Raw genomic sequence first — 17,950 nt, 5'->3', positions numbered from 1 at the left:
AGTTGAATGCTCTCTAATGTGGATAAGAGTGAGTAAACATGTGTATTTGTCTGCGTATGTGTGATGGAGAGAGCCACATGGACCTGAGCTTGTAAGGACACTACAAGATTGGCATGGGAATTCCTGTTGAATGTATACGTAGTTGTCAGATGTCACAGGCACTTTATAATGTAAGAATGTTTTCTGATGGCTCACAGTTGCCATAGGAAAGACCTTTGGAAGAGATGAGTGTTGCTAAGCGATGGCATGGTCAAAGCCATTGTTGCCTGGCAGATTGGTGTGATCAGTTCTGCTGAACGTGCTGGAACAAGCCAGACTCCACCGTTTGTCCACTGCACAGCACTTTGTTGCATAATGAGTATCATTTGCCTTTTATTATGAAATTGTTTGTTGAGCTCTAGACTGTTCTGCAAGTCTGAGCACTTTTAATTATATGTGAAAAATACGAGTGTACCAAATGAGAAATGTTTAAAACTTGTGTGTGTGTGTTTAATACACATGTTGGCTGTGTGTATATACATTAAAAATTGTATACTTTAATCAAATATTTTAACAGCAAACCACGAATGATTCAGCTGAAGTAAAACTGCAGTAAGAGGTCAACTAATTTTTCTGGATTCTTTCTATTAAATCAAATATATTATATTTTATAAATAAACTTTTTTCTTTTTAATTATTTTAATTTATAACACATAAATATAGATGGATGGATGGATGGATGGATAATAGTTTTTTTTTTTTTATAAATGTATTTTATTTTTGTATTTATTTCAAATACAATTTAGTTATTACATATTTCATCATATCTTAGTTTGTTTTTGTATTTTTTCTCCATAATAGAAATTTTAAAAATATCATACAGTTCTGGAACAATTTGAGAGTGAATAAAGGAACTGATTTCCCTTTTTGGTTGAACTATTCCTTTAAGACCAGTCATCAGTTGACTAGAATGTTGAAAATATGTAGTTTTACAAATTCAAAGCCAAGATACTTTGAGTTTATTCCAGAAGGTGTAAGAGAAGGGCGAGAAAAGCTGTTATCGGCCATAGACTCCCAGTTGATAAGCCGCCATAATTAATAAAAGCTGTGAAAAGCCTGGCATTTCCCATTTGGCTTAAGCCATCATCACACCCACAGTGAACTTGGTCTCCACTCACCCAAACCCTGTCTCAATAACCAAGAGATAAAGAGAGAGGGAGAGAGAGAGCGCTTAACAATACTAGACTCCTTTTAATCTCATGTAAAAAACATTTTGTCTCAGCTCAAGGCCAAACACAAGGTCTAATTCTGCTTATGTCTGGTCACAAGCTCTTCACTGCTGCGTTTGGCCAGATTTCAGAGGAAAATAACAGAATGTGCCAGAATTGATTCTAAGCCGATGGGAGTCTACAGCATCTGGAAATATGCCTGGATGTAACACTCTTCACCATCATTTGATCATCATTTGGTGACAAACTGTTGCCATGATTAATAATAGATGTACATAAACATCTCTTTTAAATTAAATGACTTTTACCGCCTGCTTTTTCTGTGGGTGGTAACAGCACAGCATTAATTACACCAAATGCAATGCAAGCTGTAATAAGCCTAATTTACATAGAAGTAAGGTGAATTTGACACAAATGACAATGAATTCAATTCAATTCTCAAATGTCTGCGCTACTTCAGAGCGCATAGCACCTGGTTAGTGAATAAAAAGTAAATATCGGACACCAAACTATTTACTGTATGACATTTTTGAGGGAATGAAACACTGAGACTCAACAGCAGCACTTCAAATTATAGCTGGAGTTATTTTTAGCTTGTAGCAAAAATGCTACACAAAGTGAGTCCTGTAAAAGTTTCTAAAGCAAGTAAAATATGGAAGTCCCCTGTTATTAAGAGTGTGGGAGGATGGAGCTGATTCAAATGAGAGTTTGTATGAAATAGGGAGGCATTTTTTAGCTTGTAACCCAGTAATCATTTTGGGAAGGGTGGGAACCAAGCTAAATCTCTGCCTATGAGAGACACTTCCCACTCACAGGGAGCTTCTGAGGTCTAAGAAGCTGGATTACAGGCTGGCTTCTAGGACTTCCAGACTTCTAGGCCGCAATCTAAATTACTGAGGATTTAGCGTAATCTCAACATCGAGGAAGTGAATGCCACAGAGCACTGAGGAGAATTTAGCCAGGAGCAAAATCGGCCCCTGCATAATAAAACGTATTGTCAATTGTCCGTTATTTCCTGGCATACACTGATGATAACAATAAGAGACCAAACTACACTACATGAAAACAGAAACACCACATCTTATTTCATTAACTAAACATAGTTAGACAAGTAGTTTTTAGCTTGATTATATAGACTTATTTAGCTTGTATATTAAAATATTTAGCTTGACTATATAGACTTTTGATTCAATAAAATTGTGGCAGCAATGAGGATCTAAACCAGGGGTGTCAAACTCATTTTAGGTTGAGGGCCGGATCGAAGAAAATGTCCCCTTGTGCGAGCTGAATTACCTTTTGTTAAACCCTAGTTTGCTCACAATTACAAATATATACTACCATATAATTTACATAAAATCTAGTAAAACTTTTTTCAAAGATGATGCTATATTATTTTAGGGGTGTGCAACATTGACACAATGTTATAAATATATTAATAATAATTACCATATTTTGCCAAGTGTGTTTTTGAGATGGTTGGTTTAAGGCTGTCATGGATAAATAAATATGACACTAAAGCAGCCAGTAGGTAGCAGCAAGTCCCCGTTGTAATGAGTGATCCATTGACTCATTGACTCAAAATGTTTGATTCGTTTAGAAACAAAGTTAGCGATTGTCTTTATGAAATGGCCACTGAATCATTGACTTTTGATGATTTGATCAAAAAGACAGATTAAAAAATAAATAAAAATAAAAGGCAGATTCATTCAGTTAACAAAATACACAGTGCAGCTCGGAGATGAAAAATCGGTCTTACTCCGGCTTTGTTAAAAACGTTTATCTCTGTCTTGCCGAGACGGAGATAAACAGACAGCATTGTGACTAAAATGTAACATGCTCAATACTAGCATCTTGTTTGTTGAGCTGTTGTATAAAATCAATTAATTTGCGATCGCGCTGACATTCAGGAAAGCAACACTCTTATAGTTAACGTTACTTAACCATCATGACATAAATATTAAAAACAAAAACTCTTACAGGGCATTTTTGCCTCCATATCTTGAATTATATTCTGATTGCACTGAAAAACTTGCAAAAGTCCAGTGCACTTGCAAAGTTACAAAATGTCAGCTCGCACATTAAAACAACAGTTCAGTATTAGTACACGATAAATATCGCACAGCCCTAGCTCATTTACTTTCCATGCTAAGCTGTCCAGTGCACCAAAATGCCGTTTAATATTGCAAATTTTTACCACAGCAACGTGTTGTGACTAAACATAACGTTACCTGTCTGCGTTGAGATCACAGAACCTTTATTTCCATTTCTCCTCAAATAGACTCCGCACTTCCAGGTCAATTTATTTCTTTTGGACATGTTTAAAATTACGAGTAACTTGCCAAACAAGCATCAGTTACAACACAGATATTATCTGCGTGCTGCCAGATTGGACACCTTTGTGGGCCGTATTCGGCCTGCGGGCCATATGTTTGACACCCCTGATCTAAACTATCATTCAAAAGTTTGGAGTCTGTAAGATTTTTTTAAATGTTTTTGAAAGAAGCCTTATATGCACACCAAGGCTACATATTTAGCCTATTTGGTTATAAATACTGAAAACTGCAATATTGTGAAATACTTTTAAAATTGATAATATTTGTAGAATTTTTATATTTTAATATATATTCTAATTTTTTGTACATATATTTTAAACTTGTATTTATTCCTGTGATGGCAAAGCAATATAATATGCTGATTCGGTGCTAAAGTAACATTTCTTATTATTATCAATGCTGCTTACTATTTTAGTGAAAACTGTTATCATATATTTTTCAGGATTTTTTTGTTGAATAGAAAGTCCAAAAGAAAAGCATTTATTATAAAGTCTTTATATTTCTGTCTTGACAACTCTCGGAGGGATTGGCGTGGTGATGTACATGACAATGTTATTGTGCTTGGTCTTGGTGGAATAGATCTGCTACGCTCCTGCTGCAGCAGAGCAAGTACCGGGACTTGCCAATACATCAACAACATGCTGCTGTGAGCATGTAAGGAATACTGCTGCTGCACATATAAAAATATCTGGAATAACCCCCATATATAGCATACATGAATCACCCTGTAGCAGATCTATACAGGTGGAGCTGGGGAAGGTGGAGGTTTTCTGAAGTGCGCTGCAACTGCTACAGCAAGCACTAGTCATATATTTTTTAATGTTTAGCAGCGAGCTCATTGCCTAAGAAAGAACCAATCAGCCATGTGATAATGATGTTATTATGTCAGATTGAGTTAGACCTATCGGACTACACCATCTAGAGTTTAATGTCAGAACTTTGTATTTAAAAAAAATCTTACTAACAACAAATGTTTGAACAGTTAGCATATCTGTAAAAAGATCAAAAGTCACAAACTAGAAAACTATGAGAAGCAACACACGTCCTACTGCAATGAAAGCAATCCAGAATGCAATGTACCAAGCTTAGTGAATAAAAAATTCAAGATGAAGTGAGCATAATAGCATCTTGATTTATGAATAGCATACCACACCACTCTTACTAGAGTCAGTAACTAGTGCTACAATTTATGCCAATGTAAATATTATCCTAATGTAATGATTCTCTGTGTATCGTTTAGTGTTTTTTTTTTACAATATTAAACATCATTATAAAAATATGAATAAATAAAAACAACATGATAATTATACTATTAAATGATTGCTGCTGGGCTATAATGATAATACTATTAAATGCAAATAACACTTTGAATGTGATTTATTCAGTGACATTTGCAAAACAAGAGCAGCATTGGCTGTGTGTCCACACACTACAAATACAAATGTGTGTCAGCTCCTAAAGCACATCACTTAACTTCAATATCGTATGTCCAATTTACCCTCCCCCAAAATCCACATCCATACACACAGGCTCTGCTAAAGCTACAATGGCAGAAAGCAGTGCTGATGGCCTAATGGTCTTTTTTTTGCCTCTGAATTAATGTGCTTAAGTACTCAGCTAAATGTTTCAGGCAGGGCTACTAGGTTTATAATGCTAGATTTATCCAGAACGTTGACTGTGGAATTATCTGTCATTCTCTAAACTGCACGCTTTCAAAAAAAAAGAGCTAACATTCAACTATTCTTAAGGCGATATAATTGGTTAAATCTTGCTAATTTCACACATGGTTTTTGTCATATGAGGTTTTGACAGAGGAAGATAATGTCTAAAGAATGTTCTCAATAAAGCTGGATAAGGCTAGGCTGAGAGCTGATGCATGTCTTGTGTTTTAATGCTGGAGGTAGTACAGAAACACTCACCACAGCTTTTCAGAGAGCCACTGGACCGAAAGTGAACATCTCCCCTAAAGCATCTCTTTCTTTAATAACGACATAAATTAAACATGGGCCCTCACAGAACATCTTGGCAGAGTTTCCACATAAACCAACCCTTCATAATAATTCATCAGTGAGCATCACTAGTTCTGCAATCGCTTGAAAGAGTTCACGATTGTTCCCAACTGGTGGCAGGCAACCCAAAATTAGTTGCAGGTTTGTTCTAAAAGTCAAAAAGTTCTAAATACGGAATAATATGTATATATATATATACATATATATATATATATATATACATATACATATATATATATATATACATATATATATATATATATATATATATATATATATATATATACATTTATAATTATATTATAATTCTGAAATGAGGAGGCAAAAATGAGGAGGCCTCAACGTTTTTTTTTTTATCATATGTAAATTCACATTTTCTTTGTTAAATTAACATTCCTTACGCTATCAGAAAAGAAACAATTCTATTTTATATTTTTACATTCACAATGTAATCGATATTCTACTTATTCAAGCCAAGTATGAATCTCATCAAGTTTTTTTAAGCATTTTATATTTATTCCAATATAATAACTCAAGGCAGTAACAATTTAAACAATATATTTTATTTGTGAACTCATGTTCAGCTATTCTTTTAAATAGTTAACTTTTAATTATTTTTGCATTTTTCGGATCATCAGTCATCAAAGCTCAGTAAATATTGGTCACAGACACTGAGATTTGATTTAAATTTCACAACCTGAATACTCTCTAAAAACTCACGTGACTTTTCCCCATTCGTTCTCAATTACCCCCCACCAAACTCACCACACGCTTTAGGGGGTCTGTTAAAACTCAATGGGCTCAGGGGAGGCCTGTGTCGCTGTTGAACAAGTAAAATAAATTTAGACAACTATTTCGGACATCTTAAGTGTATATTTAGGACAGGAAAATAATAGGACTATCAGCTTTTAAAAGGTAGGAGAGAATGCATCCCAAATCTTTTTTGTTCACATCAAAGGATATGCGATCCAAACAAACACATTATTTTGTGAATTCATCTGTTATTTAGTTTAAGCTAGTCAAATTAGACAGATGTCAGCATGGAAATGTTTTGTGCAGCATGAAATCCTTGAAAAATATAAACAAAACTATACAAGATAAAAGAAAATATGACAGACTACCTTAAATATGGGTACGAGGACATACACAATTTTTGCAGACTACAATATGATTATTTATTAGAGATTAATATTAGGTCAACTGTATATTATATGATATTATATTTAATACTAATCCATTTTAATATTTGGTCTTAAGGACTTTCTTTTTTCTTCTGTGTGCGAAAGTTTTGATACTGTGGTTCACCACTTGTCCTGAAGCAAAACCATTTGAGATCCACTGGTCTAAATATGTGACACAAGCATATATATATACATATATACATATATATACACAAACAGCTTCATTTCAGTTCATTCCAGATTCATGCTAACATCTAAACATAAGCAAACAGTATCCAAATGATGACATTTATGCCAAATGAATCATCTTCAGGCATGCTCTTCAAACATGTAAATGCTTTTAAAACTTGCATTAGGTTGCTGATGTGAACAGAATATCACACTGACCTGATTTTGCATCCAGTCACATGAAGCCCAGAGTCACTGTGGCTCTGTGGTAGGCAGAACTGGACAGAATGAGCATCCATCTCTCAAACACATCCACAAAACAGATCTGTACCGCACTACTGGAACTCTAACCAAACCTGCCTTAATTAATCTCAAACACGTACATAAAATAGACCTGATGTAGTACAGCACAGCAGATGCGTACTTCCAACCAAACAAGCTTTATATCATCTAGGGAGTCGTTCCAAGATTAAATAAGCATTTTCAAACGTCATAATCCCATCATATCCTCAAAAAACCGCAAATGACAATCCATAAATTTGTATGATCTCTACTGTCTACTCTAGTGAAAAAGTGAAGAGAAAGTAAAAGCAAGGAATAGAAACAGGTTCAACAGTGAGTGGTCAACAGTAGGGTCCCACTAATTAACACCCGGGTATCACAGCATCAGGTTTTCCTCTGTAAGGGGACGGCCTGACAGTGTATGTGTGTTGTTTTGTCTAACCCTGAGGGGGATTACCTCATGACGCCCAACCCCCCACCCAGCTGTGACAGAGGAATTGAAAACGAGACACTGCTTCCTAATGCTATTGCCGGCACAAATATTTAATTTACTATTTGTAGCAAAGACAGCATACATTTAAAAAATAGTGTGGCAACCGACAATATTCAGCCGAAATCATTGACCCAAATGTTTTGGGGGTCGAAAATCATTGATTGAAACAGTGACAATTAATTAGCGCTCCTCCGATGGCGCGTTTTGACTCTGTCAGTTTCTAGGACGCTATGGCTTGGTTGACAATATTGTTTTCTCGTTTTTAAATCGTTTTTCAGTTGAACAAACTTCACTAAGCATTATTTGTAGCACACCTACCATCTAATAATCACAATAAGCTTTGTGCATTGTTACTTTGAAATGAAACAAAATCAGCGCTTTCAAAATCTTCAAATGTATAACAAAATTCAAATAAATCTTGTTTTGATGCTCTTTACTGTGACGTGGCAAATAGCTTTAGCTGCCTCAGTTCTGTTGAACTCAGGTATGCTTCTCGCTCAGGTATTTTGAAAGAAGCCATGTATCTAACTGAAATATATCATTTCTCATGTAATCGCATTGCTCAATGAGTGTTTCAATTAAAGATGTCAAACAATGTTGTAAACAATGTCACATAACATTACTTTTACCTCATGTAAAAGCCATTCAGTATCCATTAGTCAGCATTATGCCAAATATATGCACTATATTACATATTCATATTATTTTAATTCAATCCTTTATTAACAGGGTAGCTCACCCAAAATGTCATCATTTACTCACCCTCAAGTTGTTCTAAACCTTTTGAGTTTGACTTCTTGTCAACTGTTTGGTTACCTACATTTATCGAAATATCTTCTTTTGTGCTCAAGAAGAGGAAGTAAAATCTTATGATTTTGGAACGACATAAGGTTTGAGTAAATGATGATGTAATTTTTATTTTTGGGTGAACTGTCCCTTTAACGTATGTTTAAATATCTGTCATGAAGACAAGTTATTATTACAGCCACCGTTTAAATGTTTATATTTCAATAATGAATTGTAGTAGAGACATAAATATCTTTAAAAAGTTGGCCAAAAAACTGCCTCGTGTGCAATTAAAATGTTTAGACTTTCATAGGCATTTTAGACTTACTTGAGCCGTGATTATTTAATTAATTTAATCAATGAATTGATTATTAAATAAACTTTATTTTTGCATGTCAGCTAAATGAAAACAAATTTCAGTAAAAAAAATAATTTGGGTAAATCATTATTAAAAACTGTTTTGTGAATTTGCTGCTCAGGAAGTGAGAGAGGAAGGACAGCTTTACATTTACTTCTTATTAGAAATGTATGTGGCAGGTCACGAAACGGACTGTCACTGACATACGTTTAAAGAGAAAGCAGAGCACACACTAACCATACTTAGGTCAGCATTTCTTTACACAAGCGTGGCTTTCAAAGAACTGTCAAAATGAGACGGTTCAGCACTGGAAACTACTTTAAATGATGACACAAATCATCTGAGATCATTTGAGATACGGAAATATTAGATATGGAAAGTGCAGTATTGTATTAATCCAGAAAAAAAAAAATGGAAACGGCCTTAATGGAAAGATAAACTCTTAGGATTCTGGAGGACTGGTAACTGTGAACGAACCAACCACAATAGAACATAAAACAGATATACTCAATATCAAAATAAATATTTTTTTAGTTGAATTACTCTTAAAATAAAACATTTACGAGCTTTTAAATTAGGAGTGACATGCTCGTAAATTGTAATAGTTGCTGCTAAATTTCCATGTTAAGAGCAACTTTTAGCTTTAAGATTTTGATGAATACAGTCTCAGGCTTTTATCGCAACTGACAACTTCTAAAAGCAGGCGATAAACCTTACCCAATAAGCCTAGACATCAGATCATGATATTGAGCTAGGAAGCAGTTTCCTTGGTGATGAGAAAAGTAGACAAGTGGCCCGCACCCTTCCCCCACATTCTGGTCACTGTATACCAGGTGCCGGACACTCTTAACTAATCCTTATCCTTAAAGGAAAATACTTTTAATTACCAGCGCGCTAGCAATCTGTAGCCAAAATAGGCCTGTACCGGGTTACGCTCTTTTTAAGAGACAAATATAGAAGGAAAACAGCCAGAGGGAGAAAGAAAGAGGAAGGAGCTGTGTAGTCAGTCTAGTTTCAACAAATATTCAAGGATTGCTTTGTCTTCACCGGTTACTAATAGCTTACCATGTGTACAGTCTCTAATACCATGAGTGACTTGTCACTGTCAGTACTTTCCAAGTTGTTGTCTATAAGCAAAATAAAGAGCTTTGATGAAAGAGTTGTACCACAGTTTTGGCTCTGTTTTGGATCAAATGCAAGAGATCCCAAATTCAGGCTTAACCACACTTTTGTCCCTACATGGCACATGGCTCTGATGTTGACTGCCTGGAGTTCTTCCCAGTTGTGGGACATCACATTCTCATTTCCTGTAAATTATCTTGCCTAACTTGTTTCTTGTGTCCATTAAGACAAGAAATCTCAAAATACTCTGGCTCACATTTCAACGAACATCTCTACTCCATGCAACATCTACACAAAAATGCTGTACTGTACATCATCTTGTCCTAAAACAGTCTGCAAGAAACAGATGCAGGATAAAAACTCACAATGCTATAAAAATGCAGCCTGAAAACTTCAACCCAGTGTCCTGGTTTCTTATTTAAACCCATGTTTTTTCAAAATGCTAAATGACTCAACAGTAAAACATGGAGTGGGTTTGGGACTCCTGCTCTGTAGCTATTGAACCCAAGCATGTTTTAATATATTAATAAGCTCATTCCACTGAGGGAACAGCTGGTGGGAAAAAAATCATAAAGTTAACACACTAAAAGCCACTCGGGTTGTTCAAATCTATGATGAAGTAAACACAGGCTTTTTTTTTTTAAAGCGAAACGTCCGGTAATCCTCAGAGGAACTCAGAAAACAGGGTAATAACAAAAACCACACAAGACAAATTCTTACCCATAGTCATCAAAAGAATACATATCGGGAAGTTGAAGCTCTGTAGACACCAAGGAGAAAGAAAATTCCTCACAGCTGGATGAAACAAAAAGAAAACAAGGAATAGGAGGGGGGATCAGAGAGAGAAAATACTGCGCCTAGTTCATCCCTCATCCTCTCAGCTAGGTAAAACACAGAGCACACTCATTTCTGAGATACAATAATGCAAGAACAAGGAGTGTGTGAGAGAGAAAATAGGGTAAAGGAGGGTAGGAGAAGAAAACGAGAGAATGAGAGAGAGAGAGAGAGTAAGGGAAGCATGTGACAGATATGGACCAGTCACCTTGTCCTGCTCACATCCATTCTTATCCACTCAAAGGATTGGAAGGCGGTCTGTGCCTTAAAGGAGTCTCTCTCCACAACAGAAATACAGCCGAGAGACAGCCACATGATCCTTAACACACACATATGCTCATTCATGCAGCTTTCCAGAACAAACAACTAAACCTACAATTGTTATATGAACACCCACAATCATTTAAAACATTTTGTGTGGACCAAAGTGGGTTTAGTACATATACCATCGTACCATGGTTTTATTTATTTAAATTATTTTATTTGTTAAAGATTATTAAAATGATTCAAACGAATAACTCTGTGAGTCTATTTGACCAATATATAACAACAACCGGCTCTTTACATCACATACAAATAAACATAGATATTATGGCCACCAATTAAGAATTTGTTCCCACTTCCCACGACTACATTAATTTGTGGCCATGTTTTATTAATTAGCTACCAAGTTTTGTTTAAATTGTGGTAGTGTTTGATTAATTTGTTCTCTTGTTTTAGTAATTCATGGGCCACTTTGTAATATTTTTTACCTGTTTTAATCTACTTTAATTGTGGCCACAATTCAACTAAAACAAAATTCAAAGGAATCAAGTTCTTAATTCATGACCACAATTTTTGTTTATCACACATGCTGGGCTCATGAGATTCATTTTTTTCGTTGATCTGTCTACAATGGTTGCATTGTAACAAAACCTCAATAAGGAGTGAGTGATTGTTTTAACTTCTCGTCTACAGGCTGTGCTCATACTCTAAAAACCTCCAGGATTTACATATTCTAAAAAAAAAAATTTTTTTTGGAGACCAAATATTTCTTAAGCTGATAATGACACTTTTAAGAATTACATATATTCTGTAGCTCAATAAAATGTAATGTCACGCAGCACGCTGTACTAAAAATGTGTTTGTGCTGGCAGATGAGGCTCTTGGTTCATGGAAAACGAGTGAATCATGACAGCTGGATTTGATACATCTTTGGGGTCTCAGATAAATTACGCAAGAGGAACCACTACGAGTAAAAAATACATTTGCTTTAGCTTGACAAGTAAAAAAAAGACAAAATATCGTCACAGATTACAGAGAACAAATTGAGCATAACTGACAACTAGCAAATCTGACAGTGTTTCAACCTGAAGAGGCAACTGGCATGTGTAATATTCAGATGTTTACACGAAAGCAGGATCTTCTATATACTGTTGACACACATGAACTCATACACATGTAAAACAATGCAATCAGTGTCTCTCAGTGGCTGTAATCAACTGAAACAGCTCATTTTATACACTCACTGCTTCCTGCCAACATGGGAGTGAATGCTTTAACCTTACCATATTGGATGGAGTTCTACTACTAAAAATAGCCTACATTGTGAAGTAAAGACTTCTGCTCAGAGAGAGTCAAGGGTTGAATAAATCATTCCACTGAACCAGTTCCTCAGTTTCCTGTTGGCAAGAATGCAAGCCGGGCCAGTACAATTTAAGACTTCCTTCTAGTCGAGACAGAGAGAGAATAAAGGAAAGCGAAACACATGCAGAAGACTTCATAGAGGCTGGAATAAATGCACAAACTTATGTGCATGTTGATATACTCTCTATAAACTTATGGATCTCAAAATATTTAATAGCCTATATGTACACAAGTTAGTAATTGAAAATGTCTTAATAAGGGACACCCAGTTAATATTCACTGCAAGGGTGGAGACATCTGCGTGTTCTGCTCCATTCACTTTATTATTGAAATAAAATAATGTGTGTGGTCATGTTAATTCACGCGGACAGTTCAGTTAAACTTGTCATGGCCATCGGCATCAATGCTTTGCATCTCGGCACGGAATAAGAATAAGTAAGTTAATACACATCCAAACACTGTCTCCATCCGCTGGCGTCAGCAGAACAGAAAACAGGTGAAGAATCTGCTCACTCATAAAAGACCTCAGCTCCAGCTTTCAATGGCTGTGTGCCAAATTCTATGGGTTGACTACTCTGAATATGGCAAGCCGTTTTGACTTTTATTCATTCTCAGGATATGAATTCTTGATATCAACAATTCAATTTTTACTAGTTAAAATGTTCATTCTTGATATCAGGAATTAGATTTCTACTAGTAACAATGTTAATTGTTGCTATCAAGAATTAAATAGTTGATATCTGTAATTGTATTTTCACAAGTTAAATGTCACCATAGGCTGTCATTCAAAATCAATTGTTGATATCAATAATTAATTTCTTACTAGTTGAAATTCCAATTTCACATCAGAAATACAATTCTTACTAGTAAAAATTTATATTCTTGATATCAACAATTTAATTGTCACTAGTGACTATGTTAATTTCTGATATCTGAAAATGTATTTCTGATATCAACAATTGGGAGGGTAATTTCTGATATCAACAATTTAATTCTTGATATCAGAAATTAATATTGTCACTAGTGATAATTATATTGTTGATATCCAGAACTAAATTGTTGATATCAAGAATTAGCATTTTTACTAGTAAAAACGGCTTGCCATATTCAGAAAGCATTCTGGGAATCAATTTCTAGGCGTGTCCTAAGGATCGTTAGTGAATGAATCAATGATTCAAGTGAATCTTTTAAGTTTACGAATCACTTCATATCCATACATAACTGATTCATAATTTCAAATGGCAATATAGCCGGAGGAAATAGCATTCGAGTGCGGACTGTAAATGAGCACTTAATTGTTTGGACTTTCTGAAGGAATGAGGAAATTTCTTCATTAAATTAGTCACTTTGAATCTAAACTAGACATCTCGTAAGCCTAAAAACCGAATGTCGTTTGTAGGATCTGCTGACAGATAGATCTGCTTTATTATTATTTATCAGGAAAAACACTTAATGATGCTTAAGCCACAGTCACACCAAATAGGCCCACCTTATTACTCCACATCACATAGCGATAATGACACACATGATGGTTAGATTTTTCGAAGTTCCTTTAGTTTAAAGACCGTGGGAATTTTAAGCAGAAGACAAAATAACTGGAGCTTATAATAAAGTTATTGTGCACGCTAAGATCATAATAGTTGTCATTCTTGATGTAAACACTATTTCTAGAGACTTAATTGGCAGATTTGTAGCCAACAAATGGTAAAAGTCTAACAAGACTTATTTTAATCGCAAGCATGTTTTTTTTTAACTCATTGGTTAAGTAAAAAAAGTATGATTCGCATAACACATTGAGAGGCCATTTGCTTGTCGCCACCTACTGGCGTAAAGGTGAACCTTCCAAAAAGAGTCACTGACCGAATGAGTGAACGGATCTTTTTCATGAACTGACTCAAAAAGATTCAAATCACTGGAAAGAATCAAAATCCCCATTGCTAACAGGACACCCACATATCTGTGTATGTAGGGAGCTCACAAGGTTTGAAACACACCCAATGGCTGTGATTAACAGTGTCAAGTGCTATATAATACATAAATGAATATAGCAATAGATATATTTATATACACCAATGCATTTTGATGTATAAATGAATATATACATGCTGTGGCAACACATTGGGCTGCTTACCTCATTTTCTGATGATATCCCCACGAATATATATGGATGCAATAAATAAATTAAAAGGTGATAAAAGAAACTTAGCAAAGCCACAGAGGCGAGCCGCTGTATGTAAAGCTATCGGCGCATAAATATGTATTTTAATGAGTATAAATACAACACGTGTACTAATCCATAAAACAATGATCAGCTTGAATGTATATGCTCATCCAGCGATGCACAGCCAGTCCTTGGATCAGAAGTAATGCAGATGTCTCGAAAGATCTACAGCATATCGCTCTCTGTCACCACAGCGGAATAAAACATATCCCATGTTTAGCTCATGGTCGCGCCTACAACATCGATCTGAATTGCAAATTGACTGCAAACGTGCACTGGAGTTGCCATTTTCCTCCACCGTTTTATGACAACGAGAAAGGAGCTTATGAGGATAGTGTAAAAACAAACACGCAGAACAGCGACTGCTGGTGGCCAAAATGCCGCATTGCACCTTCCTCTGAGCCCTGCCTCATTGCGTTAGCTATTCCTCCTCTTCCTGTTATTCTCATTTGATTCTGTTGATTATAAACATGCATAAACAAATTGCCTTTGTTTAATGATAAATGATGTTTATGACTACATCTGCTGATGGCCAGGGCATCACAGTGTAGAGTGTAAAGGGTTTGGAGAAACCAACATAATGTGTTTTCAATATGACTTCCCAACCCTCGTTCCATTTGGGTGGTTGCTGTTTTGAGGACATATTATTACAAAACATTTTTTTAAGGTGAAAGAAATGATGTTCCCATTTTATTATACATTCATATAACGTAATATTGTCATGTGGTTGTAGACATCATCCTTCAAAATATCACTCCAACCTTGATCCAACAAACCTATATTTGGTCAAAAACAAAGCTTTCTCATGTTTCACAGAAGAACTAACATGTTTTCCTTTATTTTCATGGCTATGCCATATATCCGACAATGAATATGGAAAAATAGGTTAGACAGTTACAAACAAGCTTGTGCATGCTTAGTTTTATTATTAATACTACAGTCATTTGACTGTAACTGTTCAATCATGTTTCTCAAGCAGAGGTTATGAAAATGGAGCTTAACTCTAATGTAAATGAGTACTACATGATGGCGTTTAGTTAAGCTAGTTGATGCACAAAACAGATTTGATGTCAGATTAAACTAAGTGATTGATGGCTGTAGTGATTTAGCAAGTGAAAATCAGTGAAGGCCTTGATCATTTTGCAGTACAGTCACTTTGTTTCCCAAACTCATGCTATTTTTTGTCCTTGAGAGGATTTTGATAGCTGATTGAATATTTTTGTACTTCTATAACAGTTTAATTCATGAACCACTGTAAGTATTTGACTACAAATAAATTCAGCAGTGGGAAGGTGGCTGCAATACCGCATTATAGCATACGGTGACAGCAAAAGCTAAATAAAAGATCATTATGGAGGCAAATATTAGTACAAAATGATGGTTAACGTGCAATTTATCAAAACACAGTCAGTGTGATTAGAGTATAATTGATGGTATTTTTAAGACTCTAAATGATACCTTACGACAGTGTTTATGATTGGTCAGCATTTTGAGCACATATATTGGTCTAATATAAACTGGACTGGACTATTCATTCCCAATGTGCTTTGGCATCACATTTAACTTTGTCCTGTAGAGTAGATTCGTTAGTTTGTTATTCAAAGCTAAAGAGATGGGTTTCCATCACAAAACATCTCTTTCATAGCCTAGGGAACGTGTGAGACAGTCAAAACAGAGAGTCACTTCAAATATTGGTGTCCTGAGATCAATTTAAAGGCAAATAAATTTGAGACTCGACTTTACTCTGTAGTCGATGCTCCCACTTTTGCTTTCCCAAGCCACTTGATCCTAGAAAAATAAGGAAGTTCAGTGTGACAGTGGTCGTTTTATACCACACGCCACTGCATTACGCTCATGTCCTTCCCTCCTGTAGAGATTAAGTGGCTGTCGTCACATAAGAAGTTAACATTGGTGACATGGCTGCTGTGTCCACCGTAGATGTGACTAGGAGCCTGTAGAGGTGGATAGACAGAAATAATACCATATATTAGCATTATTTAGTTCTAAGATGAACACTATCTATCTGATGTTTAAGATTTAGTGCTGGTTCTTACTCGGGACTGAGAGCAAGGGAATGAGAAGAGGTGAACTTTGCCAAAGTCATCTCCGGTGACGAGCAGCCTCTTTGTATTTGAACTGCACACAGCATTGATGTCAGTACCATCTGAGCCATCCGGCCACAGTCCTGGAGAGTAACACAAACAGAATACACAGTGCCCTCCATAAGTATTGGAACAGTAAAGACAAAATTGCTCTGTTGGCTGTGGAGTCAAGACATTTGCAAATATGATTAAAAGATGAATATGAGACATTATTAGCTGTTTCAACACATACATGTTTTACCAAATAAAAAGAACAGCACTCTTAGAGTTCATCCCACTCATTGATGTGAGCATAAGTATTGGGACAGTTGAACATAAGGCAGATATAAAAGATTAAAAGCTATTATTCAGTTTCAGATCCCTTGCGCACAATCAAAGCAGTGAGTCTGTGACCCATAGACATCACCAGACTCTTGGTCTCATCCTTTGAAATGCTTTTCCCAGCCTTTAATGCAGCCAATTCCAATTGTTGCTTGTTTTGGGGAGTTTCTGCCTTTACTCTCCTCTCCAGCTGGTGAAATTCATGTTCAATCGGATTTAAATCTGGAGATTGACTTGGGCAATCTAAGACTTTCCATTTCTTTGCCCTTATAAATTCCTTGACTGAACTGGCAGGATGTTTTGGGTCATTGTTCTGATGCAATATGAAGCACTTCCCAATGAATCTGGAGGCATTTTCGGTAACACTTTAGAATAGGGAACACTTGTTAACTATTAACTACGACTTTTCCCTCAATAAATTATTAATTTGTTGCTTATCAATAGTTAGTAAGGTAGTTGTTAAGTTTAGGTATTGGGTAGGATTAGGGATGTAGAATAAGGTCATGTAGAATAAGACATTAATATGTGCTTAATTACTACTAATAAATGGCTAATATTCTAGTAGTATGTATGCTAATAAGTAACTAATAGATGTAACCCATGCCATGACACCACCTCCACCATGCTTTACAGATGAGGCTGTATGCTTGGGATCATTTGTAGTTCCTTTTTTTCTCCACATTTTTGCTTTCCCATCACTTAGATAAAGGTTCATCTTTGTCTCATCGGTCCATAAACACAGTTGGTGACCCATATTCGGAATTTGTGCTCTGCATTTAACCCATCCAAAGCGCGCACACACAGCAGTGAGCACACACACCGTGAACACACACCCGGAGCAGTTTTATGCTGCAGCGCCCGGGGAGCAGTTGGGGGTTAGGTGCCTTGCTCAAGGGTACCTCAGTC

The 17,950-nt window shown here is 35.8% G+C and overlaps 2 protein-coding genes across 14 annotated transcripts in view; both read right to left on the bottom strand.

Annotated features, from left to right (window-relative positions):
* evla (Enah/Vasp-like a) overlaps positions 1–14,941 on the bottom strand; it is a 33,217-nt gene extending 18,276 nt beyond the window's left edge. Inside the window, exon 1 of one of the 6 annotated variants that reach the window (XM_079443115.1) lies at positions 14,532–14,941. In XM_079443115.1, coding sequence (XP_079299241.1) covers positions 14,532–14,536 — 5 coding nt within the window. In that variant the 5' untranslated portion in view covers positions 14,537–14,941. Of the gene's footprint in view, positions 1–10,660; positions 10,986–14,531 lie in introns of those variants that run through there. The other 5 variants (XM_079443113.1, XM_079443117.1, XM_079443112.1 and 2 more) reach the window with 5 other exon arrangements.
* A 343-nt stretch (positions 14,942–15,284) lies between these two features.
* LOC306886584 (echinoderm microtubule-associated protein-like 1) overlaps positions 15,285–17,950 on the bottom strand; it is a 54,190-nt gene continuing 51,524 nt past the window's right edge. For all 8 annotated transcript variants that reach the window (XM_079443807.1, XM_079443808.1, XM_079443803.1 and 5 more), the window contains 2 exons: positions 16,676–16,806; positions 15,285–16,573 (listed from right to left, as the gene is read on the bottom strand). In XM_079443807.1, coding sequence (XP_079299933.1) covers positions 16,448–16,573; positions 16,676–16,806 — 257 coding nt within the window. In that variant the 3' untranslated portion in view covers positions 15,285–16,447. The remainder of the gene's footprint in view (positions 16,574–16,675; positions 16,807–17,950) is intronic.

Source organism: Barbus barbus (assembly GCF_936440315.1).
Source record: "Barbus barbus genome assembly, chromosome: 20".
Classification (NCBI taxonomy): domain Eukaryota; kingdom Metazoa; phylum Chordata; class Actinopteri; order Cypriniformes; family Cyprinidae; genus Barbus; species Barbus barbus.
The sequence above is the reverse complement of the archived record's forward strand: the minus strand, read 5'-3'. Positions and strand labels throughout refer to the sequence as shown.